The following is a 25,937-nucleotide window of genomic DNA, read 5'->3' as shown; positions in this document are numbered from 1 at the left end:
GAATAGATTCTAGGGGCTAGAGAACGACGTGTTTTGTTTTTTAGGTCAGTCCGTGGGCTGCTAACAGCTTGTGCCGAAGATTGACACAGTGTTTTTAATAATTTATTCTCCATGTTGAGTTTATTTATTTGTTTTTGTAGTTGGTTATTTTCTAAGAGCAAGTTCTCTAACTCGTTCTGTGTGCTTTCGAGTTTAGTAGTGAGTTGAGTGACGGTGTTCCTTAGTTCTGCGGTAGTTGTAGTATCATCTGTGCTCATCCCTTCTAGACTTCTCGATAGAGTATTGGGAGTTGAGAATGAGTCCTCGTCCGATAGATATTGCTCAGTGAATACATGACGTGAGTCCTGTGTATCCGATGCGCATGATATATTGATGTCTATAGGTGTGTTTGGGGTGTCATCATATTGGTCTTCATTGATATTAATTTCTTGCACTGGTGAACGTTGGCCTGCATTAAGATACTGCTTTCTTGTTGTAATAACTGTATTTAAGGCGGGAGTAGAGTTTGTAATGCATGTTTTGCATCTCCATTTCTTTTTTTCTTCTTGGTTCATTAGTTTATATACAGTTACTGGGTAGCCGGCACATTCAAACTCAAAAGTATTTTTGCAAATTGAACATAGAGCAGTCTTTTTGGAGTCCACTAGTTTTTTACATTTGAAACAAGTTACTTTGAGCGACATCTTATGGCTGGTTTTAGAAACTATTGTATTCTTCGACGGCTTCATCGTGAGTGGTCATAGAAGTTTCACTCCTCTCTACTAGATGGCGCTGTCACGATCTGATGTGTAGATCCTTTGTTAAGTTTGAATTTAACGAAGTTTTGCATGCAATATTTTTAAAAAATCTTTATTTTCACTGTTATGTACATGCACTTATTAGAAACTATAAAGTTATAATCCAAAACAACTCACAACACTCTTGAACTCCAGTTTTACATACTTTTAGCCATAAAAAATGAGTTGGAATGTTTCACTATTAAATAGTCAATATTTTTCTTGTCCCTTTGTAATTTCCTGAGATAACACTTTATGTAATGAATTGTCACTAAATACAGCTTTTTACAATATATTAAACACTGTTCACACTTATTTGTATTTTTTATCGATAAATTACTGGGAGCCCGATGTTAACCGTATCGCCATCTGGCGGCGAGTCCCTTTCTTTACATTAAAGTCAAACCTTTCTTTACATTAAAGTAATGTCGTTATTAATACTAATATCTACTGACTCGGTAAAACACCGATTTCGGTTACTGTTTATCGATAATACCGATATGTCTCCGATTTTTTCAGTGCGTGTCCCATCACTATTTCCTTATCAATGGGGACGGGGCTTGTGCAAAAATTTACACGAGCGATTCCTAAGCAACGCACGCGCGTCGCCGTACTATCTTGATTAATTTCTGTGTTAAAACATATATGACACAAATCGGTTAAATGTGCGGCTGTAAAATGTGCACAGTAAAACGTTTATTTTGTGAATATAACAACAGACCCTTCCAGCAAAGTTTGCTTAAGGGAGATCGCAGATGACGAGACTTTTTGTGCGATCGAGTCTGCGGCGCCCATACAGTCGGCATGGCGCGGCGTCTGCGATCTCCCTAAAGAGTTCGAAAATTAGATTTTACATAAAAAGCCAATGTAACATGATCATTTGAGGACTTAATGATAATATCATTAAGTAATTAGTTTTTTTAATGTCTTCATGAATAAGTTTTAATAAATATAATTCTAACTCATATAAATCTTTTCAGAAAGTAAGTATTTTATTAAGTATAACAAATAACAAATGATAACAAATATATTATTTTAACAAATTGTTAATACAATAAGTAACAATAATAAAAATAATATTTTTAATATACCTAATACTTAATATAAAAAAACTTTAATCGTTTTGAATGAACATTTAAAATATTATGATAAATCATAATCATCATTTATATTAACACCATAATTATTATACATTGTAGCCAGGTGTAAGTATATTTCGATTTTTTAACACGAAATTATATTTTATGAGTTTTCGTCTGCGCCAGGAAGCTTTTATTTTTAAGTGTAGGGGAGGTCAGCTCAAAATGGCCACCTTAACTTTCAATTTGAAAAAAAGACGAAATATTATATATTTTAAAATAAAAAATGTGCTACTAGATAGTGCATTTATTATATTTCTGCTATGTGTGATTCATATTTACCTAAATCTTAAAATTAGTTCATGATTCACATTTTACGACAACCTGTCAAAAAACCGCTTTGCCCGAGGGCCCGCCTAAAGTGGCCATAGGGGCAACGTGGCCAGCCCAAATGTTCACACGAAATAGTATTTTTTTCTATTAAATAAATATATTTTTTATAAAATGAATGCTAAAAATGTTCAAAAATAGGTATTTATCAAAAACAATTCTGTAAACTGCTACTTATAACTTCTGCTCGGTGACAACTCCTGTATCTTCCAAGAATCACAATATTTTTTTATAAAAATAATCAACTCTTCTAAAATAAAAATAGTCAAAATATATCAATAAAACTTTGTTTTATCGATATATTCCTGTTTTAAATGTCTCCTTAAAGTATGACTATGTTTGTTTTCTACTAATTTGACTGAACCCCGATTTTGTTGAACATATTTAATAGCTCGCGCCATCGTAGTCTCTTCCCTTGACCCCTGGATAGTTTTCTTTTGATAAGTTTGTTCACCATCTAATAATAGTTTTAAGTAATTATCATATAAAAACATCATTTAGCTTATCATTTAGCTTAGCGGCCTATTGGCCGCTTTGCCCGGTCCGCTTTGCCCTTTGGCAACCGTTCTGTTTTAAACATAATTTTCTTTCGCATTTTTTATCATACCCCAGAATAAAAACAACATAGATAGAGCTAAATACATAAGCACCGGGGAAATAGAAGCATTCAAAATTCAAATATACAAGAAAATAATTAAAACAGTAAGAATTTACCTTGTATTTTTTTAATAAAACGTGCAATTCCAATATTTTTGGCGCTACAAGCTCGCGCCTTCCCCAATCGCTACCGCATCATGGAGCGGGGCTGGGCGGGATGTTCACTATGCGCCAGAGGAGTTGCTCTGCCATTATAAATAACCGAAATATTAAGGGTGGCCGCTTTGCCTCCTATGGCCGCTTTGAGCTGGGCTCCCCTATATATGGCTATTTTTTAATATCTCTGAAAGAGAAGGCGTGATATTTTCACGACTAGTACAAGTGGAAAGCCCATTGCGCCAGTTAAGCGTGGTTGAGAATGAGATTGCTAAATATAGCGGCACGTTTACAGTGCAGCTGCGTGACACGAGCTCCGCTGCGACGGATGAAACTCTTTGGAAATATACACTTCAAGAAAATTAAGGTACTCATCATTCATATTATCATTCGTAGGAAAAAACTTTCTTTTGTCACAAAATTAAAAATAATGTTTTTGGAGAATGGTGGTGGGACGGGTTTAGTTGCGGCCTGCGGGTCCATGTCGGACACGAGTAGCAGGACATCGAACCTATTGACCACCTATTGACCATTGAGAGGCCTTTGTTCATCAGTTGACGAGTACAGGGCAAGGCTGATTAGAAGATTTGTGACTTGTGAATCTGGCTGATGAAATTACATAACATAGGTAGTTTGTGTACCTACAGCCTATGAATTAGTCTGATATTGTCGTGGCGACGTTGCTGGTGACTAAATTACATAGTTAGATGTCGTTGCAGGTGACGCCGCCTCGGTACGTGACGCTACCGACGGAGAAGGTGAACGTGCCCACGCCCTGCCCGCCCTGCCCCGCCTGCCCCAGCTGCGATCAACGCAACGACAATGAAAATCTCGTCTAATAAATGTGATTGTGATGTGATTAGTGGTTTGTTATCTATAGATGTGACATCCCTGGCATTATACAGCGTGGTCAGAAAAGTGACGTCCAAAAAAATATTTAGGGTGGGTTGCACCAACTTACTCTGTAACTTTAACTACAATGCAAAATGTCATATTTTTGGTTAAAGTTAAAAATGGACGCCATCAAGCCGCCATATTTAACCATAACCATAGAGCTCGAGAAGGCTTTAAATGCACGTGGCGAAAAAAGGATAACGAACTATAAAAAATGGCGTTTTGTATGATGACAGCGTTAGCGCTGTCATCATACAAAACGCCATTATTTATAGTTCTATAGCAGCGCCCTCACTCACGTTCTTATAAAGCCTTGTCGGAGCAGCAACGTCTTCTGTCAAATTCTGTGGTCAAGGTTAAGGTTAAATTAGCCTTAACTTTGACCATTACTTTAACTTTAACCACGCCGCTGGTGCAACCCAACCTTAGATAGCTTATGCCGAGGGGAATCCGAATCACCCCCATGTATGTTCCGCGATTTTGTGTCGTTATCGAGTTACGAATTTAACGATTTTCAGAAAAAAGACGGACGAGTATTTTCAAGCTCATTAATTGTACTTTTTTTTAAGTATTATTATATGGACGTCATTTTCCTGACCACCCTGTAGAATGCTACATATAATCATAAATTTTTCTAGTAACATCATCTGAGAAATCACCGCCAACATAATGAAATAAAAGACAATAGTAAGAGAAATTATATATTTCAATATATCTTTACAACTTGTAGCACTACGTTACATCACATACTCACGTCAAACAAACGCAAAACACGCACGCAAACTATCCACAAATAAATAAATAACTCTATCTTATACGAAATAAGCGTCAAACTATTGTATGCCACTGGTTTTGATGAAAGATTTGTTAGAAAACTCATGATTAGTTTAGACAATATTAATATAATAGAAAATAGAAAATGTGTACATATTCAGACATTCTGTCTGATATTCTGGCATTCAAAGAAAAAGAATATTTATCAGATTGAAGGTTATAAATTGTTTGTATTCTAATTTGAATCCCGCCTGGATTTCAATCATTGTGATAGATATTTAGATCAACAAATATAAAAGAACAAACATTCAGTTATTAAAGGGTGCGCACATATTATTACGGAATATAGCGGGGGAGCCTTATTTTCATACTTTAAAAAGTAGAAACCATTCAAAATGTAAGAAAAATACGACCAGCCTCTTTATTAATCTGCTAAACATTCAAATTCTTCGCCTGTACAAACAAAAATGCTTTTCTTACAATCCTTCATCAAAAGCAATAGCTTTGCCATCGAGTGAAGAAAACAGACGCAACAGTTTATTAAACAGTTTACATTCAGTATATACCTCTGTCTCTATCTACATCGACTACAGTCTGTTTACCAAACTCAATGATACACTCAATACACTTTTTAGAAATCATCCAAAACATGGCAAACTTAATTCTAGTATACACGCCAATAAAGAGACGCAACCAGACATTCTCACAATTTCGTAAGAGATTTTATAAGCCTCTATTCATCTATCGATACTACAGCTGCTTGCTTACTTTCTCTTTTTGGAAGTTGGTTCGCGCCGCCAATTTAGTATCACGTGATATTTTGTCAGAATGATGACGTCACACGTTTCTTTATTGCTGTGCAACTGAATATTGTGATAAATCAATAAAACAGTCGATAATAATTTGGTATAAATAATACAATGTCAAAACGCATAATATAATATAGCTCGTTCGTCGACAATTTAGAAGATAAATTCTCGTAATTAAAAATGTTTAATACACAGTGTGGTTTAAGTGTCAGCACATGCTATGGCATTCACACACGAGTGAACGCACATGAGCAATTTTACACTGGAACTAACTGCGAATTGAATATAAATAATTAGGAGAATAGCCTTCCCCGATCACTACTCACTGTAGTTTCACAAATTGACTCATTCTTACTTCATCGTATAGACTATAGCCTCAAAATATTATGACACATTAAAACTTCAACTACTTACAATCCACGTAATTACTGTTAAGTCACAATGTTGCTGCCATTAAAAACAATTTAAAAATATCAACACATATTTTCCTAGCAAGATTAAAATTCGCCAACTCAAACACCATTAGCAAATAAATTTCGGCAGCAGAGAATGTATAATTACGTACATTGACCCATCGCTACTTATCTTTTTCGTTGACAACAATACGAGCGAGTCAACTTGAAAAGTTGAGATGTGGCAATATACGAAACTCTACGTGCACCTCGATCAGACTTTAGTAGAACAAAATATGTTGCAAAAAATATTTACAAATAATAATACTTTTGATTTTTGTTCGAGTACATACGAAAATGTAAGCTCACAGTCACACTAAAGATAATAAAAACCAAGTTTTTATACAAAAAAGTCCCAATTCATATCTTGTAAGTTGTACTTAATTATTGCTTTGACGCTTGTATAAAATAATATACGTAATACGAATCACAATTTGAAACGGCTTATAAAACGCCATATAAATAAATATACAACGGAAAACATGATTTCAATGTCGTATGTTACTTGCAAAAATAAAAAAAAAGAATACTTTTCGGGTATTAGATTATTCGCATTCAGTTTGTCAACATCAATCACAAAACTCGAATTTTCGATCGAGAAGTGACGAATAAAACAATTTATTAGAACATCCTACGTAGTAACGACCACTCACATTATTTATTTCGATTCTAACTATTGCCTAATACGAATAAATATGACTTATTCAACTCTTACATATTCGATGTTAAAATATTTCTATATTTCGAAGGAAACAGGGGTCAATATACACGTATATATTTCTCTTACGCTAAATTCGTTCTAAGTCTACCTCTACCCACCGAGAGTTCAAAAATACTTTACATTTACTGGCAACACAGCCGACATAAGTATATTTTGTACGGGCAACCCCAAAAGTCGAGAACCAGTGCGCGGCTATTTTAGTACGATTCAGTCTATGAACAACGAAGACTAGACTCAGCGACCGTGTTGGTGCTGATGAAATGATCATACTGCTGAGTTTTAATTTTGTCACATTTCACAATGAGCACGTTAACGACAATTTGTTAGGCATCGAATTAGTTACCATTATTTGCCACTAGGAGCGCTGTTTCTTACAAATTATCGTTTACATCCCTTACTGTGAGAAATGACAAATATTCACACCATTCTGTGCATCTAAGATTAGTTTAAATGCTCGATCATATTATATTTATAGCTCTAAATTGATGAGATTGAGTATACGACTATCTAAATATCTGTAGACTCAGCTGGTACGCGATAATTATATCTTTACTTCAGAAAAGCAAATAATGGAGACATGATATTGAGACCAAGTATAAAATATGGCTATGACGAGTAGTATTAGTACGGAACGTGCAGCTTTGAAATCTTTCTCTATTTTCTTTGTGAAAACAGTGAAGATCACACGACCAGTTGCATACGCTATAGGGATGAGAGAATTTCACAACAGACCCACACTAAACAGCCTTACCTTACATAAGATCAAAACAAACTAGGCGGCCTAAGGCCTTACACTAGTAAAATGAGTATAAGTCTTAATTATTGCGACCGACTACCACATCCAAAATTAATATCTAGGTTAGTGAATTTTAGTCTAAGGTTAGTTTAGTTTTTGAGATCAATTACATTTTAAATGATTACGTATGATTTGTAGTGGAAATCTTCAGGCTTTTTTTCTTTTCGGGCATTTTTATTTATGATAGCTAATAGACATGTTAAATGCTTATATTATTGTTGTATTGAGTTTGCTTAAATTAACTTTGTTCGTTTATATCTATCATAATATCGTTTGTAAAATATTTAACATATTATTTTCGTAGTCCCTTAAATAATTCTCACATGTAACGTATTTTGATAATTCAAATGATTGTGACGTACTTATACTGGAAATAACTACATGGAATTAAGTTACCAAATTAAGGGGAAAGTTACATGGTTAAGCGATTGCTGTTAGTTTGATCCTAAATAGTGTTATAATATGACAACCAAAGTTTTGCGGTTAATTTTACAGGACTGTGTCTTATATTTTAATTTCGTACACTGTTCATTATTATCATAATTAACTTGTTTTATGACGTTTTACGAACCCTAAAGTTGATACTAGAAATGCAACTAATAGCACTGTGGACAGCATGTATGCAACTAATAGTACACACGGACGCAAAGACGAATCTAAAGCACACCCGTGAAATAGCTCCAAAAATCGAAGTGCGTTCCCAATTCTGTACCTAATCACTTAAATCTACTTACAATAGCACATTTAAGCGTAGCATTCAACACGTTTAAAGCCGTAAGCAATCTATCTCTGTCTTTATAGCGGCGTCTCTTTCCTCCATTGAAAGGCATTGGTTTTGACCGCGGGATTGGCGGAACTGGCGCTGGCGGCTAGCGCCACACCGGTGCGGCGAATATTTGCCGCTGCGTTATCTAAAAAAAACATGTATGTTACTATAGCAACATTTGCGTGATGTGAGCTAGTAACAAATTTTTGTGGCACGGGTGCTCGCGCACACACTATTGGTAGATTAGTGACCAAACGGGTCATTTATCAATTATCATTTAGCACCACCATTTATTAGAAGTTGCAAGGGACAGTTACGCATGTGTATAATACATGCGTCACTGTTCCTTCAAATCCGCAGAGAAATCTTAAGGTTAAAGCTGTATACGGTCTATAAATTGTATGCTGTTAATTCCTCTTTTAGGGTTCCGTACAATGATCTCTTCCGTACCCAAAGGGTAAAAAACGGGACCCTATTACTAACACTTCGATATCTGTCCGTCTGTCTCAAGAACTTCTACAGCTAGACTTCTGAAATTTTCACAGATTATGTATATCTGTTGCCGCTATAACAGCAAATACTAAAAATAAAATATTTAAGGAGGTCTCCCATACAAAAAACGTGATATCAATAACGGCAATACATAGGCACTTCAAATATTCACGAAATACTCAGTTTTATATATGTACTTTAATAATTTATAATAAAATTTAAATAAATGAAATAATTAAGCCCATACAAAAATACAATTTTCAGCCTAGTTTTGCTCTATTGTGGTACGGAACCCTACGTGCGCGAGTCCCAACTCACACATGACGGATTTTTTGCAACGTATTAATAACTCACCGAGTCCGTTCCTGACATTGGCAACGAGCCGCATGGCGGGGTTGGTGACGATGCCGTTCCGCTTGCTCTTGCTGTGGACAAAACGGAACTATTATAATGCTAAATAATTACATGTTTTTATCAAAACCGGGTTGTGTCTTACTACGAAAAATTACATCCCACAGTTTCGAATAGTCAAATCGTTTATTATATATTTTTAAAATCAAATTATAAAACAATCACCCTTTAAAATATATTAATGGAAACAAATACACATTATTAACAATAGAAAGAAAAAACTTATAGGCACAAACAATAATTATTATAAAAAGTTGTCCCGAACCAAAAAAAAACTAAAATCCTACAAATATAAAAGTAAAGACAGTTAACATACTCGTATTTCAAGTCTCTCGTTTTTATTGTAGATAGTGGACAGTAAACATCTGGTCTATGTTTATAAATAGGCTGTCAAGTCCTTTTGATAGTTTCCATATTCCCTAGCTCCTTCCTCATAGGTGGAAACACTTATGGTGACACTTATCCCAAATCTACTGGACTCACAAAAGATATTATCCTACTAACAAGTTTATTAATGACTATTATTCTGACTGGTGCTTGGAAGCTCGATGTAGTGTGAAGGTGATATTGTAACTTAAGTTAATTTAATGTTTTTTTTTTCATGGGTGAAAGAAAATGCTTGTACGGACTATGGTGCACCAAAAGTCAAAAGATGGTCAGGTGAGCATAACTGAGATGATGCATTAGGGTGTTTTAATGAACGTCAACTTTGGTAGATGAATTAGAAAAATTTAAAATGCGATAATAAGAAAGCCTAAAAGTATAAGAGCTATCAGATGAGTAATTAGTACTTATGATGATGACTTATATCTTGTACGCTTCTTGTAAGCTATGATCTTACATAAACACTACGTATGAACCTCAACAAGTCATATCAAAACGATGTGATCCTGCCACCAGCATAACGATCATCAATCCCAGCCACTGTAAGCCTCACTCAAAATATATCTGTCCTTGTCACTCACGTTTTCTTAAAAATCCTGCCTCTCGCTCGCCCCAAGCTGCCGACTATTCTAGCGTATGCGAGCCGCGTCGCCAAAACCATCTCGCTACTAGGTATAAATATCACAAATGATATAAAACAAAAATAAAAAAGTAAAAAGTATTTCCGCCTTTTCACATACATGGCATAATATGAATGAGCTATACTTTAGCAAAATAGCACATACAGGATGACATGGTTTGACCGATGGAGCACGACAGCACACATACAATACGAACCATTCGTCGGCCATTACATTATTTTCCGATACATTTCTCGAACCATCGTTCCGATACATGTCGTCACCATCTTCTCGCCGATTATTCAAAAAGCTACAGCTCTCTGAGTGCGTCTCATGTTATCCTAATATTCGCTAGTAACTCAATACATTAGCGATATTGACAACGTATTCCCAACTTTTATTTAAATTTAATGAAAGAGATGAAAATGTTGTAGTCGCTTATTCTCGTTCCATAACGTTACGAATACGTTGTGAATAGTTCGTGCTGTCCACTTGCTGTCTAACCTGTCGCTTTTCTCTGGCTGCTTGCTGTCGCGGCCGAGTATGATGCGCATGTGGGTGTCGCGGTTGAAGTGCGTGTCCGCCTGCACCGCGGGCTGCGGCGCGCCCGCTGACACTGCAATATTTATAGTTTTGCTAGTCGTGAAATGTTTTAGCTTGGCTTGGCTTTACAACTCGCTCAAAATTTAATAGGAGTATTAAAATCTCAATAATGAAACTAAAAAATCATGTGTTTTTCGAATGTTTCGGTCAAGTAAAATGTCTACTTTATTTTTACACAAGCAGTAGGTCAATTGAGCCCGTGGCCTGTGGGGTAGTATATATATATATATATATATATATATATATATATATATATATATATATATATATATGACAGCAGCTTGAAAGACCATTTAGAACTTTATATAAAAGTGTATAAATCACAAACAACTGGCATACACTATTTTAAGCAGGCTATAAAATATAAACATCGAACCTAAGCTATCGGCGCACGCGGGGGTGTGTTCGGGGCTGCTGGCGGGGCTGCGGGGCGGGGACGCGTACAGCGGGCTGGCCGCGCCGTGCCGCTGCTCGCGCCGCCTGTCCCGCTCCCGCGCGTACCCGCCCAGCTCGCTGTCTCGCTCGTTCGCTATGTAACTCCTGCAAGATAAACTCGAACGTAAAAGACGTTAATTATTCAGTCACGTTAAAGCGCCACGTAGTGCCGCGTTTTTAAGGTGGTCTGGTAATAATTAATCTTTATAAGCATTTTTAATGCCGAAAATTTTGACTTTGTGCAGCTTTAACTTTTATATCAGCAAAAATACGTATATCTTCTCGCATAGAAAACAAACTTCAGCTCATGTTTTAGAATTTTGACTTTTTTAGATTAAAAGATCAATAGTTTAATTATTATAAAAATATAAACTGCTGAACGACACAGTTTTAGAAACTAAAAAAAACATGAAGAAAGATGTACCTATTGGCGTCGTTATGCAGCGCGCTGTGCTCGGGTATCGGTTCGTGTTCGCGGTCGCGCTCGCGCCGGGAGCGGCCGCAGCGAGCCACCTGCTGTGCGAACGACAGACTCGCAGCGCTGCGTGCCTACGGACATTAAAAAAAGTTCGTACAACATTAATCGTAAAGTTGTGCCAAATTGTATGTATGTTTCGTTGTTTGGCCCGTTACAATAATTAAGGGCGCTGTCACAAAACTGCCAATTCGCAACGCATGGCATTCTTATTTTTGTTATGAGTTAATTATTTATGATACTTGCGAAGCGATTTAACACTGTTATGCATGAAAGCCCTTAGCCATCCAATATTTTACACATTAAATTAAATAATATGTATATTTTTTATATATTATTTAATGTGTAAAATATTGGATGGCTATAGAGACACGTGGAAAGAGGCAGGGAAGGCCTTTGCCCAGCAATGGGACACTAACGGCTGTTAATAATAAATAATAATAGTTTTTTATTTTATTTTAGTGTATTATGGCCTTTGTGGAGCTAGCATTTATGTCATTATCTTTTTGAGATTTGACATTTAAGAAAAATAACATTCATTCACGATTAACTATATAAACCTGGAGCAACTAGGTATTATATTTGTGTACCTTATCCTGCGCGTCGTCGACGTCGTGCGAGCGGTTGGAGCCGCCCGTCATGTTGGACGACGACTTGGTTGAGTTGGAGCTGTGAACACTCCGCCGCTTGTAGTCCGGCGAACCTGGGTACAGAATTATATCATTACTAGCTGTTCCGGACAAACGTTGTTTTGCCATATAAAGTATTTCGCCCATATTATGTTATTGAAGTGAATAAATAAGTATGGCACCATGGCAACGTCCATCGCTATCCCGTCAAACAAACAATGGTCGCCGTCAGTCTCGAGTTGTAATAATTTACTATTATTTATTCAACAAATGCACTTATCAATATAAAAAGGAGCCAGTACCGATTCTCAGACTTACTGAATCTGCATATAAAATTTGTTAAAAGTCGTGATGATTGCGACACGAGAATATATATATATATATATATATATATATATATATATATATATATATATATAGATTAGATGACAATTTTGTGGACATACCGCAGTATTGACATTACACCTACCAAGGTCTTATGTCAATACTGCGGTATGTCCACAAAATTGTTACAGCAACATAGAAGTCAGCGCTGACTAAGTTAAGAAGCTGCTTGATGCTAGATCTAAACAAATCTGCAGCCCCAGCAATCAATGTTCAGCGCCAGATTTTTGTACTAAACGCGGTCACTATCATACCAGATAATATATTATTAAGTTTACCTGATCTAGGTGGGCGTAGCTCTTCCATAGGCGGGGCAGGCGCGGAGGGCGCCGCCCACCGTTCCAACAGACGGCAGATATTCGCGTGACCCGCGCGCCACGCCACCTTCGCGGGTGTGCGACCTGTGTTATATTGTTACTTGAGTCAATATTTATTTCAAATCGTCAAACAAGTAAACTTCTTTCCATTAAATTGAAGTTTAATCATGATTAAATTAAAAACACAGTTACAGTTTTAGTACATTTCAAATTTAATTTTATGTCAATAAGATAATATTAAATAAGAGTTTTTATGCTATTACTTTGTAAGAACTTAGACTGGTCCATGGCTACTTATCTTTTTAATTGAAAACGAATTCTTATGTTATTATTACATTCTCCCTGTGAGAACGAGATAGTAAGATAAGTATACACAACAGAAGCGCGATATCAAATTTTTATACCAAAAAAAGAGCCAAGTCGTGATTACTATTCAATATTGTGGACTGTATGATTTTTGTTATAGTTTGTGCGTTTTATCATGATATGCGTGACACATTATAATTGACAATACTAGGTAAGTTAACTAGGTAACTAACCTAACAAAAATTAATCGATAATTTAAAAATATCGAATCACTTCGTAAAGGAATTGCAATCGAAATTATCGATTTCGTACTGACATTTCAGTGGTGCCGGCGATTTAAGATGGCCGCCCTTTTTTATCGATTTGATTTCGATTCAACAGTCAATCTCTATTAACATAGTTCCGTTTCATACATCTGACATTATATACACAATAATTTTATACTCCTATTTCGCAGTTAATATTTATAATTTTATATTAATAAGTTAGCATTTAGCAACTTTTCATTTTTATTCATTTACAATTATAGGAAACATTTGTTTTTGTAGATGGAATATAATTTATTACATTTAGATTTTTTGTTTTCTTGTAAAAAAAAAAACCCGTAGTAAGGAATATGAAAACTGTCAACCATATCTTATATCTTTAAACGACTTTCCGAGACTTCAATTATAAATATATATTTATAATTGGAATCTCGGAATCGGCTCCAACGATTTTCATGAAATTTAGTATATAGGGGGTTTCGGGGGCGATAAATCGATCTAGCTAGGAATCCTTTTTAGAAAATGTATTTTTATTCGTGTTTTATCGATAATCGATAAACTGAAAAATATGACTGCTCCTGACATCTATTGGCGAATAATAATACTATTTTGTGAGCAACTAATTGCTTTAACGACGCAACAACAGCTAAAGCTATTCACGAACACGAAGTCAATGAGTGTTTGCTATACCGAGCAAAGCTCGGTCATCCAGGTACTCATCTTAAAACGCACAAACTATAATATTTAAAGATCTATATTTAAGCTTTGATGACTTTAAATCAACTGACTGTTACTCTTCACTTCGATTTATTATCTTTTAATTACAATTAAACTATGTGCACTGCACCAAGGCAAAGGGCAGACTACTTAAACTCGTTACACCCGTAAATGTAAGTTAACTCTAAATAATAGAAATGAGAATCTCAATATTATAATACCGAACTTACCACAATGATCAGCTTGTAGCGGGTCGGCGCCGTGCTGCAGCAACCACAGTACGCACTCTTCGTGGCCCTCCTGTGCCGCTATACCTGTACAAAAAAGATATAATTAAAAGACACATATTTTAAAAATTGAATGATTCAAACCCAAATAATCTGTCTAAAACTCGCACTTCTAAAGAGAAATCAAGAAATCAAATAGTAATATCTAAATAAACATACCGAGAGGCGTGGCTCCCTGCGTGCACACTGGCGCGGGGGCGGCGCCGTGCGCTAGTAACGCCCGCAACGCCGCCGTGCGTCCGCGCCATGCGGCCGCGTGTAGCGCAGTGCGGGCGCAGCGATCACGACCGTCTACTGTGGCGCCACCTATATCAAAGTGTTATTTTAGAAGAATATAGCAAGTGATTGTAATGTATGAATTACTTCTATAAATTTTAATGTTTATTTCTTTAAAAGATATTCTTGAAACAAAATTAATCATTACTTACCAACTTTGATGAGTAAGTTAACCATTTCTGTGTGTCCTTGCCAGGCTGATACGTGCAAAGGTGTTCGACCCTAAAAATTGAAAGACAATAATTACATTTATAAATGAGTTTTAAGCAAAAGCTCGGACACATATTTCACTAAACTAGATGTCTATAACTGAAAATGACTTCTTCGCTATAAAAAGTAGCCTTGCTTATACTATTATAGTCGTTATAATTGTACGAAAGTTAAAAAAAAGTTCGAATAATTGAGGACTCAATTCTGGACATAAATTTCTATATAGCAATATCTCACCTCAGTGTCAGCGGCGTGCACGCTCGCGCCGCACGCTAACAGATGCCGCGCCATGGCGAGCCGGTTGTCGAGCGCAAGGACGTACAACGTGCTGCGGCGGTCCGCGTCCAGCGCGTCCACGTCTGCGCCGCGCCGGTGCAGCGCCGTCACCGTCTCGAAGTGACCCTCCAGGGCTGCCAACCTGTAAAATATTCATGTTTTATTCTCCCATTAATAATTTTAACCCACATTGCTCAAACTTCAACACTTATAATTTTGTCCACTAATTCGACCCTCCATGGCTGCCTCCCTGAATATTTATAAAAATAATTTTCCATCAATTTGCTGTGAATTTTTAGAAGCACTAAGAATCACTAAAGTTCATATTGACGTTTTTCATGGGCAAAACAGTCAACATCATAAATAAAATAAAATTTCTAGCAAATACAATATTAAATTATATCAGTAAAGTGGGTTTATGCATTTTCACATCGCGTTCAGCCTCATTGATCATGACTGCCAAAACTATTAAACCTATCGTTACAAAAAATCTTTAAATATCGACTGTACCTCAAGGCTGTCTTCCCATCGTGCGCCCGCTGGTCGACGGGCGCGGCGTAGTTGTCGACGAGTGTCTCGACGAGGCGCGTGTGGCCCTCCTGCGCCGCCAGCATCAGCGGCCCCTTGCCGTCGTTGTCCGCTTCGTCAACTTTGGCGCCGGCCTCGAGAAGCGCCTCGCACACTTCTATGTGCCCTGTACAGACCAGTCACATATTGTATGGGACTTTTATGCGTACGGCGTAGGACATACAATTTTCATTTATTTATAAGCGACTGAAGAGTCGCGAAATCAGCGCGTAGCGTGGTGGGAGCGGCGGCAGCGCGTTCTAATGTATAGATTTATATGGATAAGCCGTCGAGTACGCCGCACCGCTGTTTTCGAGGCCTGTCCATATAAATCTATACATTGGAACGCGTCGCCGCCGGTCCCGCCCTGCTGCCCGCTGATTTCAAGCTGAATCCTTAGGATCATAAGAAGTAAAATAACAATGATAAGTGCTTAATTATAGGAAAGTAAATTGCGCCAGTATCACTGGATCAGAACTGAATCACTATAAACTGTTGTTTAAATGTAATGCAGATGTTTGCGATATATTTAAGATTTAATATGTCTTATTGACTATCGCATTTAAACAAAAAGTAATGTTATTATTCATATATGATATAATATAATCTATACTAATATTATAAAGCGGAAGAGTTTGTTAGTTTGTTTGTTTGAACGCGCTAATCTCAGAAACTACTGGTCCGATTTGAAAAAATATTTTAGTGTTAGATAGCTCATTTATCGAGGAAGGCTATAGGCTATATTTTATCACGCTAATACAAATACGAGCGAAGAAATAGAGGAAAGTGTGGAAAAAACGGGGCGAAATTATTTGAGAGGGCTTATTTGAACGCGCTAATCTCAGGAACTACTGGTCCGATTTAAAAAAATATTTCAGTGTTAGATAGCCTATTCATCGAGAAAGGCTATAGGCTATATTTTGTCGCGTTAAAACTAATAGGACAAAGAAATAGAAGAAAGTGTGGAAAGAACGGGAGAAATTATTTGAAATGGCTTAGTTGAACGCGCTAATCTCAGGAACTACTCGTCCGATTTGAAAAATTCTTTCAGTATTAGATAGCCCATTTATCGAGAAAAGCTATAGGCTATATTTTATTACGCTAAGACTAATTAGAGCGAAGAAATAGAGGAGAATGTGGAAAAAATTGGGAAAATTATTTGAAAGGGCTTATTCGAACAAGCTAATCTTAGGAACTACTGGTCCGATTTGAAAAATTATTTCAGTGTTAAATAGCCCATTTATCGAGAAAGGCTATAAGCTATATTTTATCACGCTAAGACTGATAGGAGCGAAGAAATAGAGGAAAATGTGGAAAAAAACGGGGGAAATTATTTGAAAGGGCTTATCTCACGAACTACTGGAGCAATTTTTCTGTTATTTGGCACAGATAAGAAATAGACCACTTGAAGGATCATAGGCTATTTTTTGTGGACTAATTTTTCTGTGAAATATCTAATTTACGCGGGCGAAACTGCGCGGAACGTTATATTTCGCGTGGTCATGACATCAGGCGTAAACGGCTGGACCCATTTTGCTGAAATTTGGTATAAAGATACTTTGAGTCCCGAAAAAGAACATAGGATACATTTTGTGCCGGAAAAATTTACGGTTACTGCACAATATACTTTTATGATTTGCGCGTAAACTATTCAATCTATTTTGATGGAATTTGGTATGGAGATACTCTGAGGCTCGGGAAAGGACAAGGAATACTAATTTTGTCCCGGAAAATGTACGGTTCCCGCACAATAAACTTTTATGATTCTCGCCTAAACTATATAATCTTTTTTGATGAAATTTGGCATAGAGATTGGAGATAATAATTTGAATCTGGGACAAGGAACGTTTTTTGTCCCGGAAAAATACACTTTTCTGATTTGCGCGTAAACGACTCAATCGATGTACGGGCACAACTATAAACTAAAGTCCACGCGGACGAAGTCGCGGGCAACAGCTAGTATTTGATCATAATATCTACTTTTATTTGAATAATTCAAACAAAAATAAATATGATATATTATATTTGGCATGTTAAAATGGAATAATCATCTTTTGGAAGAATTAAAATACACAAAATAGCTCAAATAAAATTATGGAATGAATATGAATGTAACATTACTCATTCATTATAATATCTTTTCTATATTAGAAAATATATTTTATTAAGAATTTGTAAAATATTTTTCTATGAGTACCTACTTTTGACAATCATACGGTTATTGACATCAAAAACATTGTGGTTAGCAAGATTATTTTTCATTTGCTGTTAAAAATATTGCACTATATACAGACGTTTTACCAAAACAGTGTTTTGTACTTGCCTGATATGTTAGAAATGATTGCTTGCCATACAATGATAACATAATACTTACAACTGTAACGTCTATAAACACAGTATTTATTTTGTTTAGCGTACTAGAAGATTTTCAACTGTAGCGTACGCCTTGCGCATCTTACCTTCAAAAGCAGCGTAGTGCAGCGGCGTCCATCCGGAGTTGTCACGATGATGTTCGTCCAGCCCACGGTCTAGTAGCTGGCATACCACCTCCACATTACCTGTAAAGCCACACTGTTATAATAAACACGCTCATTTAACTATTACTTTTTCAAAAATTTAATAACTTATAGTACGGAAGCCCTAGAACAATTTTTTTTTTATTATTATCAATCTAATTTTTTGTGAGTAGCTTTTTTTTATTTGCGAAAAATCTCGAAAGTGGTAGCTAACATAGATAGAAAGGATTTCATACTTTGAATTTATGGTCCTAAAATATGGATTGAGATATGTGTAGGACAATGTTAAATTATATAACTATTAACGTACCAATACACAAAAAATCAGCTGGTTAAGGTTCCATTTTAGGGCACCGTATGTATAAGGATATAATAAATTAATGCACATTTTAGGTTTATTTTAATTACAAATTTGTTTCTATCCAAATCAACTTCATAATCAAAAATACTTTAGCGTATACCTCTGTTTACCCTACTCTCTATATTGTAATACATATTTATGTAAGACACTAGCTGTTACCCGCGACTTCGTCCGCGTGGACTTCAGTTTATAGCGCGCGGTGTCAACAAAATTGGTGTCAAATTTAAAAGCTTTTTAAAACCCTGGTACCCCTTAAATCAAAACACCCAAAAACAGCTGTGCGGTATGCAATATTATGTTCATTATTTTAAATAAACTTTATTAATGCCAAATTTTAAAGCTTATTTAGCGCCCCATTACACAACTTTACCAATATAAACTACTTATCATTGATAGGTTTACCGTTTAAGCCTTAAGGTTATGTCACTGCATAGATAAAGTATCATACTGAGTAGAATTTATAAACGTATATAGTTTAATCGAAAGAATCAAAAGATCTCACTTTAAATGGTACCACCTCTTATAGAAACACGTTTGAGTAAGCGCTAGCGCGATGTAGGTGACTCTTAGCGCCATCTGTTATGAATTTTTAGAACTAACTTAATTTGAACAAATTTACGCATAAACACCTCCAGTTTTTTCTTTTTCCAGTAAAAAGTAGCCTATGTCCTTTCTCAGGCTTTATACTATCTGTGTACAAAATTTTATTACAATCGGTTCAGTAGTTTTGGCGTGAAAGCGAGACAGACAGAGATACTTTCGCATTTATAATATTACTAGCTGACCCGACAGACGTTGTCCTGTCTTGACGATTTAACCATGATTAAAATGAGTATAGCTCCATGCCAAATTTCATCAAAATAGATTAAATGGTTTAGGTGAAAATCATAGTTATCATCATAGTAAACTCACAGAAAACCGGCGTGAAACAGCGCTTGCGCTGTGTTTCGCCGAGTGAGTGAGTTTACCGGAGGCCCAATCCCCTTACCCCTACCCTATTCCCTTCCCTACCCTCAACTATTCCCTTCCCAATTCCCAAATTATCTATTTGTTGACTTCTGTTGTTCGCTCGACGATTCTGCATTGCCAACCGAGCTGTTTCACGGGCTGCTTCACTTTGCTCTCGTGATTGATAAGCACGAAGTCGAGCCATACTATTGCGGCGCTGTTCACGTGCAATTTCTTGTTCTTCTTCAGTCCTTTCATTTGCAGTATTTTGTATTCTTCTTGCATTACGGCTTTGTCGGGAAAGATTCGATCGTCTTGGTCGCGGCATTATTAATTAAACTTCACTTCACTTCAATCCACTTGTTAATTATTTATTTAATAGAAATAGTTTTAATATTGATTTCTTACAAATATCAAATTGTCATCCATACGTCATTACATAGCTGTCATTTTACGTCAATTACATAGCTGTCATTTTCGTTTTGTTATTCCAAGTCTGATTCTTTTTTGTTATACCACGTTTTATAGTGACTGACGTTTCATGTCAAGTCACACAGGAACGCTGTCGAACGGGATAAAAAGTATCCTATGTCCGTCTCCTGGCTCTAAGCTACCTCCCTACCAATTTTCAGCCAAATCTGTTCTGCCGTTCTTGAGTTATAAGTGGTGTAACTAACACGACTTTCTTTTATATATATAGATATAGTATAGACTATATCTTAGCTACATAATATTATACTTACTATGTTATTTAATTTCTATAATACGATAATGCCACTTCAAAGGTTGTTGCATAGTAATTTTTGGCTTGATCACGATGACAATGGCGTACACCACTACACGCGTAAACTAGAACATGTAACTAGCTGCCGCACTCCGAGAGAAATGTATTAGTAATTGCTTAACTGTATTTAAATGAAGATTTTGACATAAGCCCTATAAACGATCTATCAAATTCTGCATAAATTAAAGTTTTATGATCATTAAATGTCTCTGAGTGCTTGTACGACGTACGTACCCTGCGCAGCTGCGGTGCTGAGCACGGTGCGGCCCTCAGCATCCATGTTATCGACGCACGCGCCCCAGAACAGCAGCAGGCGGACGGCGGGGGCGTGGCCTGCGGACGCCGCCGCCCACAGCGCCGTCCGTCCGGCGGCATCCGCTGCCTCCACGTCCGCTTCAGCTTCCAGCAGCAGCTCGCAGATCTCACTGTAATAAATTATGATATTGTTACTATAAAATACAAGCAAGTCACTCTCTGGCAACCAAGAGATGGCAAAAGAAGCAGGGGTCGTCAAGTCAGGAGATGGGAAGACGACTTGAAACAGACAGCGGGACCATTCTGGTTGAGAGTAGCAAGGGACAGGACACATTGGAAGGAATCGGATTGGCTTGCCTTTGCCAAACGGCACACCGAACTTAGGAACCTCTTGTAACATTTTGTTTTGGAATAAAAGGCTATTATTATAGAATAAAATGACGAATATGCTTATACTTCGCATTAGAGCTCCGAGGATTGAACTAAAAAATTGCGAGAGTAAGATGCGTTGGTAATGAGGAGATTTATTAGTCGAGCGCAGCTGCGGCTGCGTAGCTTAGTTATAACGCACTGTCAATTTGTTATTACAAAGCATTCTTATGAATAAATAAAACACAAAAAAATGCAATAATACTAAACAATTAATCGAAAATCAATACCAACCGAGATGTCTAACAACGAGAAAATAAACATACGTAGTTTAGGATCAACGTACGAATTTTATGTGCTCAGAGAGCGAACTATAGTCTATACTAATACTAATAATATTATAAAACGGAAGAGTTCGTTTGTTTGTTTGAACGCGCTAATCTCAGGAACTACTGGTCCGATTTGAAAAATTATTTCAGTGTTAGATAGCCCATTTATTAAGGAAGGCTATAGGCTATATTTTATCACGCTAAGACTAATATAGGAGCAAAGAAATAGAGGAAAATGTGGAAAAATCAGGGGGAAATTATTTGAACGCGCTAATCTCAGGAACTACTGGTCCGATTTGAAAAAATATTTCAGTGTTAGAAAGCCCATATATCGAAGAAGGATATAGGCTATATTTTTATCACGCTAAGACTAATAAGAGCGAAGAAATAGAGGAAAATGTAAAAAAACGGGGAAAATTATTTGAAAGGACTTATCTCACGAACTACTGGAGCAATTTTTCTGTTATTTGGCACAAATAACAAGTAGACCACGTGAAGGATCATAGTCTAGTGATATTATAATAATCCTTATAAACATGTCTCGACTCTCGATTAATCGCATATAATGACTTGATTAACTATATTCAACTAAGTTGATTGATTGCTTTATCCATGTATGGTTCGGGAATGCGGTCTGCACACTTTGTGACGGGAATGCGACTAGGAAGCATCGGCAAATAATGAGAGTCTCAGTACACACCTTAGGTTCAGTACACAATGGCAGAGACGGGTTTTATCGTTCCCACAACTTTGCCTAATAAGGGGAGTTGGAGTTAGTAGTAAATCCTACGCCTGGGGAGCCCTACGTACCCCGGCCGATGTCCCCAAACCAAGTGGGACGTTCGGACGGACAAGCATTTCCCCATTTAAAAGCTCCATACATAATTATACTAAATAGTAAAATATACTCACTTATTGGAACGAAGTTCCTTATCGCGTTGCGAAAGGGGCTAGACGGAAAAAGTTGTAACGACACGACACTTTTTGACCGACACTTTTTGCCGCAGATATAGATCAAGATAAATACCGCATGTGTATATAATTCGCGGGACATGCGGTATCTATCTTGATCTATGTCTGTGCTTTTGCTATAGTTGTAAGCCGTGTGGCGTGCGCGTGTTTCTCTGTCTGTCTCTCTCTCTCTCATAGAAAGCAAGCCAGTTATTTTTTTTAATAACTTCGTTTTATCCGGGTGTCCCTTGACACCTCTCAAGTTTTTGTTAACTATAGATGACGCCCGCAATCCCGTTGCGCCAAAATTTGTTTATCGCGGTGGGAACCGTACATTTTTTTAGGACAAACATAGCCTATATCCTCTCCCGGGACTCAAAGTATACCCGTACTAAATTTCAGCAAAATCGGTTCAGCGGTTTGGGCGTGAAGAGTTAACAGACAGACAGACAGACACACTTTCGCATTTATAATATTATAAGTATTCATAAGTATATGGATAAAAAAATGAATACATGATTTTTCTATTTTAATATTTTTTTATAATATTAAAAAAGAAAAATCATGTATCAGCCAAGTGCGAGTCCGACTCACGCACGTGTTGTATGGAAGCCCCCCTTAAATGTTAATTTTTAACCGACTTTCAAAAAGGAGGAGGTTAAAATATGTTCGTCTGTTTATTTTTTAAATTAGCCATAACTTCGTCGTTCGATTTTCACGATTCCTTTGTTGTTGTTCAGGGTTGAATCCGAGTTTGGTACCATGTTCACAAAAGTGGTGATCTGATGATGGGATCCATGAGGAATCGAGGGGATTCCTTGAAATTTGTATGAAAACATATAGTGATTTCAATTTTTTCTGAAGCATTCGAGGTAAATGCTACCAAAAAGTAAGACTTCGCACCAGGTTATACCCTGGTCCGAAGTTACCGAACAGAACTTTTGAATCCTTATAGATACAGGTTCTGGGATTTCGGCGTTGTTTAAACAACTAAAAGCATAGACCAACACATCAATTTGATTGATTATCATCATTATAACCATAATTATACCACTGGTCATCACATTATGACACAATTATTTGTACTTTTCGTGATATTTTGCATCGAAGCAGATGTTTTTGATGATTATTTCGAAGCAGATGTTTGTGGACCGATTTTCAAAATTCTTGTATTCTTAAGTTAGGATATAATCTTAATTTTGTAAAACAGTTACGAAATATATAATTCGTAACATATTATATGTTACGAATAAGAGAAAATAGTTCGAACCTTTTTGTATGGAGCGTGGCATACCTAATTAGTTTCAAGAACTTAAAAATGGCATATTTTCGTGTACACCTATGAAACATACTTCAATCGACAGAAAAAATAATTACAAACAACAAAAACTCCTTGACAAAATTTCGTAAATGTTACAGTTTATGAAATATTTCTAAAAAAATCTTTAAAATGTTATTATTTTACATTTTAAAACTGAAATAACTCAGAAAGTATATTATTTACGACATTTTGTCAAAGAGTATTTATTGTTTGTACTTCTCTTTCGATTGGCGTATGTTTAATAGGTGTACACCAAAATACGAAAGGTATGCCAATAAGGTTGGTTGTTCTTTCATATGAAGGTGTCTCTTGGTCCAAAGGCACTGAACAGAACTCCTGAATCTTTAAAGATAAGTTTGGAAATTGCAGCATTGCTTAGACAACTGCAAGCATTTACCACAATTTCGCTTACAGTAATATTATAACATGGATAGTATTCGTAGTGGTTATCTAAGAAGCATAAAACCTTGTCTTGTAGATAACTAAAAAGAGTAAAATTATTATTTTACTCTTTTTAGTTATCTACAAGACAAGGTTTTAACAAAAAATTGAACCCGACTTCCAAGGAAAAAACGATATTCTTAAAATGACCTAAAAAGTATGAAATAATTTTTTTTCTTCATTTTTGATACAAAAATGAAAAAAAATCAAAAATGAAACAAAAAAATTTTTTTTTCGTCTAACCTATTCGTGTGGGGTATCTATGGATAGGTCTTCAAAAATCATATTGAGGTTTCTAATATAATCTTTTTGTAACCTGAATAGTTTGCGAGAGAGACTCTCAAAACACTTCCAAAGTGGTAAAATGTGTCCCCCCCCCCCCCCCCCCCTCTAACTTCTAACGTAGGGGCATGAAATCAAACTCGCATTTGGCCGGCAACTTCGACTAAATCTCAACGAATTCTGTACTCAATTTTCATTCTTTTGAAGTCGGTACTGGCTAAGTTCTATGTCAAGTATCTCAGTTCTGGGCTGGTACCGACTTCAAAAGAATGAAAATTGAGTACAGAATACGTTGAGATTTAATCGAATTTTGAAAAATGCACTATTGAAGAAAAATAATTATTTCATACTTTTTAGGTCATTTTAAGAATATCATTTTTCCTTGGAAGTCGGGTTAAATTTTTCGTTAAAAAATAATAATAATTTTAGTATTTGTTGTTATAGCGGCAACAGAAATACACAATCTTTGAAAATTTCAGATGTCTAACTATGGCGGTTTTTGAGATACAGCCTGGAGACAGACAGACATACAAACAGACAGACAGACATTCAAACTGACGGACAGATATCGAAGTCTCAGTAATAGGGTCCCGTTTTTACCGATTTCCAAAAAGGAGGAGGTTATACGTTCGGCTGTATGTATCTTTTTCTTTTTTTTTTTTGTATGTTCAACGATAACTCTGCCGTTTGTGATCCGATTTTCAAAATTCTTTTTGTGTTGTATAGGGTTTAACTCGAATTTGGTATCTTGTTCACAAAAGCGGTGATCTGATGATGGGATCCTGGAGGAATCGAGAGGACTTTTTGAAATTTGTATGGAAACATAATAGTGAATTCAATTTTTTCTGAAGCATTCGAGGTGAATGCTACCAAAAAGTAAAATTTCGCACCAGGTTATACCCTGGATCCGAAGGTACCCAACAGAACTTTTGAATCCTTATAGATACAGGTTCGGGGATTTCGGCGTTGTTTAAACAACTGAAAGCATAAGCCAACACATAAATTTATTTGATCATTATTACCCAACTATTGATGCTTTTCGTGATATTTTGCATCGAAGCATATGTTTTTGATGATTATTTTGCTGTTTGTGGACCGATTTTCAAAATTCTTTTGTTGTTGTATAGGGCATAATCTTGATTTTGTATAATAATTACGAAAGTGGTGAGCTGATGATGGGATCTATGAGCAATCGAGGGAAATCCTTGAAATTTATCAAAAGACTCATAGTGGTTAAAATGTTGTTTCTAGTAACTTAAACATATAACGTTACGAATAAGAGAAAGTTCATACGAAGGTGTCTCTTGGTCCAAAGGCACTGAACAGAACTCCTGAACCTTTAAAGATAAAAGTTTTTAAATTGCAGCATCGCTTAGATAACTGCAAGCATTTACCACAATTTCGCTTACAGTAACATAATGTGAATAGTTAACATTCGTAGTGGTTATTTACGCATATAGCCTTATCTTGTAAATAACTATTTTTAGTTATTTACAAGATAAGGCTTTAGTTATT

At 36.2% G+C, this 25,937-nt stretch overlaps 1 protein-coding gene across 3 annotated transcripts in view; it reads right to left on the bottom strand.

Annotated features, from left to right (window-relative positions):
- Positions 1–7,652: 7,652 nt before the first annotated feature.
- LOC121727327 (ankyrin repeat domain-containing protein 50) overlaps positions 7,653–25,937 on the bottom strand; it is an 81,912-nt gene continuing 63,627 nt past the window's right edge. Inside the window, exons 25-39 of one of the 3 annotated variants that reach the window (XM_042115091.1) lie at positions 20,709–20,899; positions 18,325–18,423; positions 15,809–15,992; positions 15,260–15,440; positions 14,965–15,034; positions 14,696–14,842; positions 14,480–14,563; positions 12,922–13,044; positions 12,221–12,333; positions 11,580–11,704; positions 11,097–11,260; positions 10,622–10,733; positions 10,079–10,165; positions 9,057–9,127; positions 7,653–8,355 (exon numbers count right to left, since the gene is read on the bottom strand). In XM_042115091.1, coding sequence (XP_041971025.1) covers positions 8,240–8,355; positions 9,057–9,127; positions 10,079–10,165; positions 10,622–10,733; positions 11,097–11,260; positions 11,580–11,704; positions 12,221–12,333; positions 12,922–13,044; positions 14,480–14,563; positions 14,696–14,842; positions 14,965–15,034; positions 15,260–15,440; positions 15,809–15,992; positions 18,325–18,423; positions 20,709–20,899 — 1,867 coding nt within the window. In that variant the 3' untranslated portion in view covers positions 7,653–8,239. The remainder of the gene's footprint in view (positions 8,356–9,056; positions 9,128–10,078; positions 10,166–10,621; positions 10,734–11,096; positions 11,261–11,579; positions 11,705–12,220; positions 12,334–12,921; positions 13,045–14,479; positions 14,564–14,695; positions 14,843–14,964; positions 15,035–15,259; positions 15,441–15,808; positions 15,993–18,324; positions 18,424–20,708; positions 20,900–25,937) is intronic. The other 2 variants (XM_042115092.1, XM_042115093.1) reach the window with 2 other exon arrangements.

Source organism: Aricia agestis, chromosome 5 (genome assembly GCF_905147365.1).
Source record: "Aricia agestis chromosome 5, ilAriAges1.1, whole genome shotgun sequence".
In the NCBI taxonomy this organism is placed as follows: Eukaryota; Metazoa; Arthropoda; class Insecta; order Lepidoptera; family Lycaenidae; genus Aricia; species Aricia agestis.
This window is presented reverse-complemented; position numbering and strand designations above follow the sequence as displayed.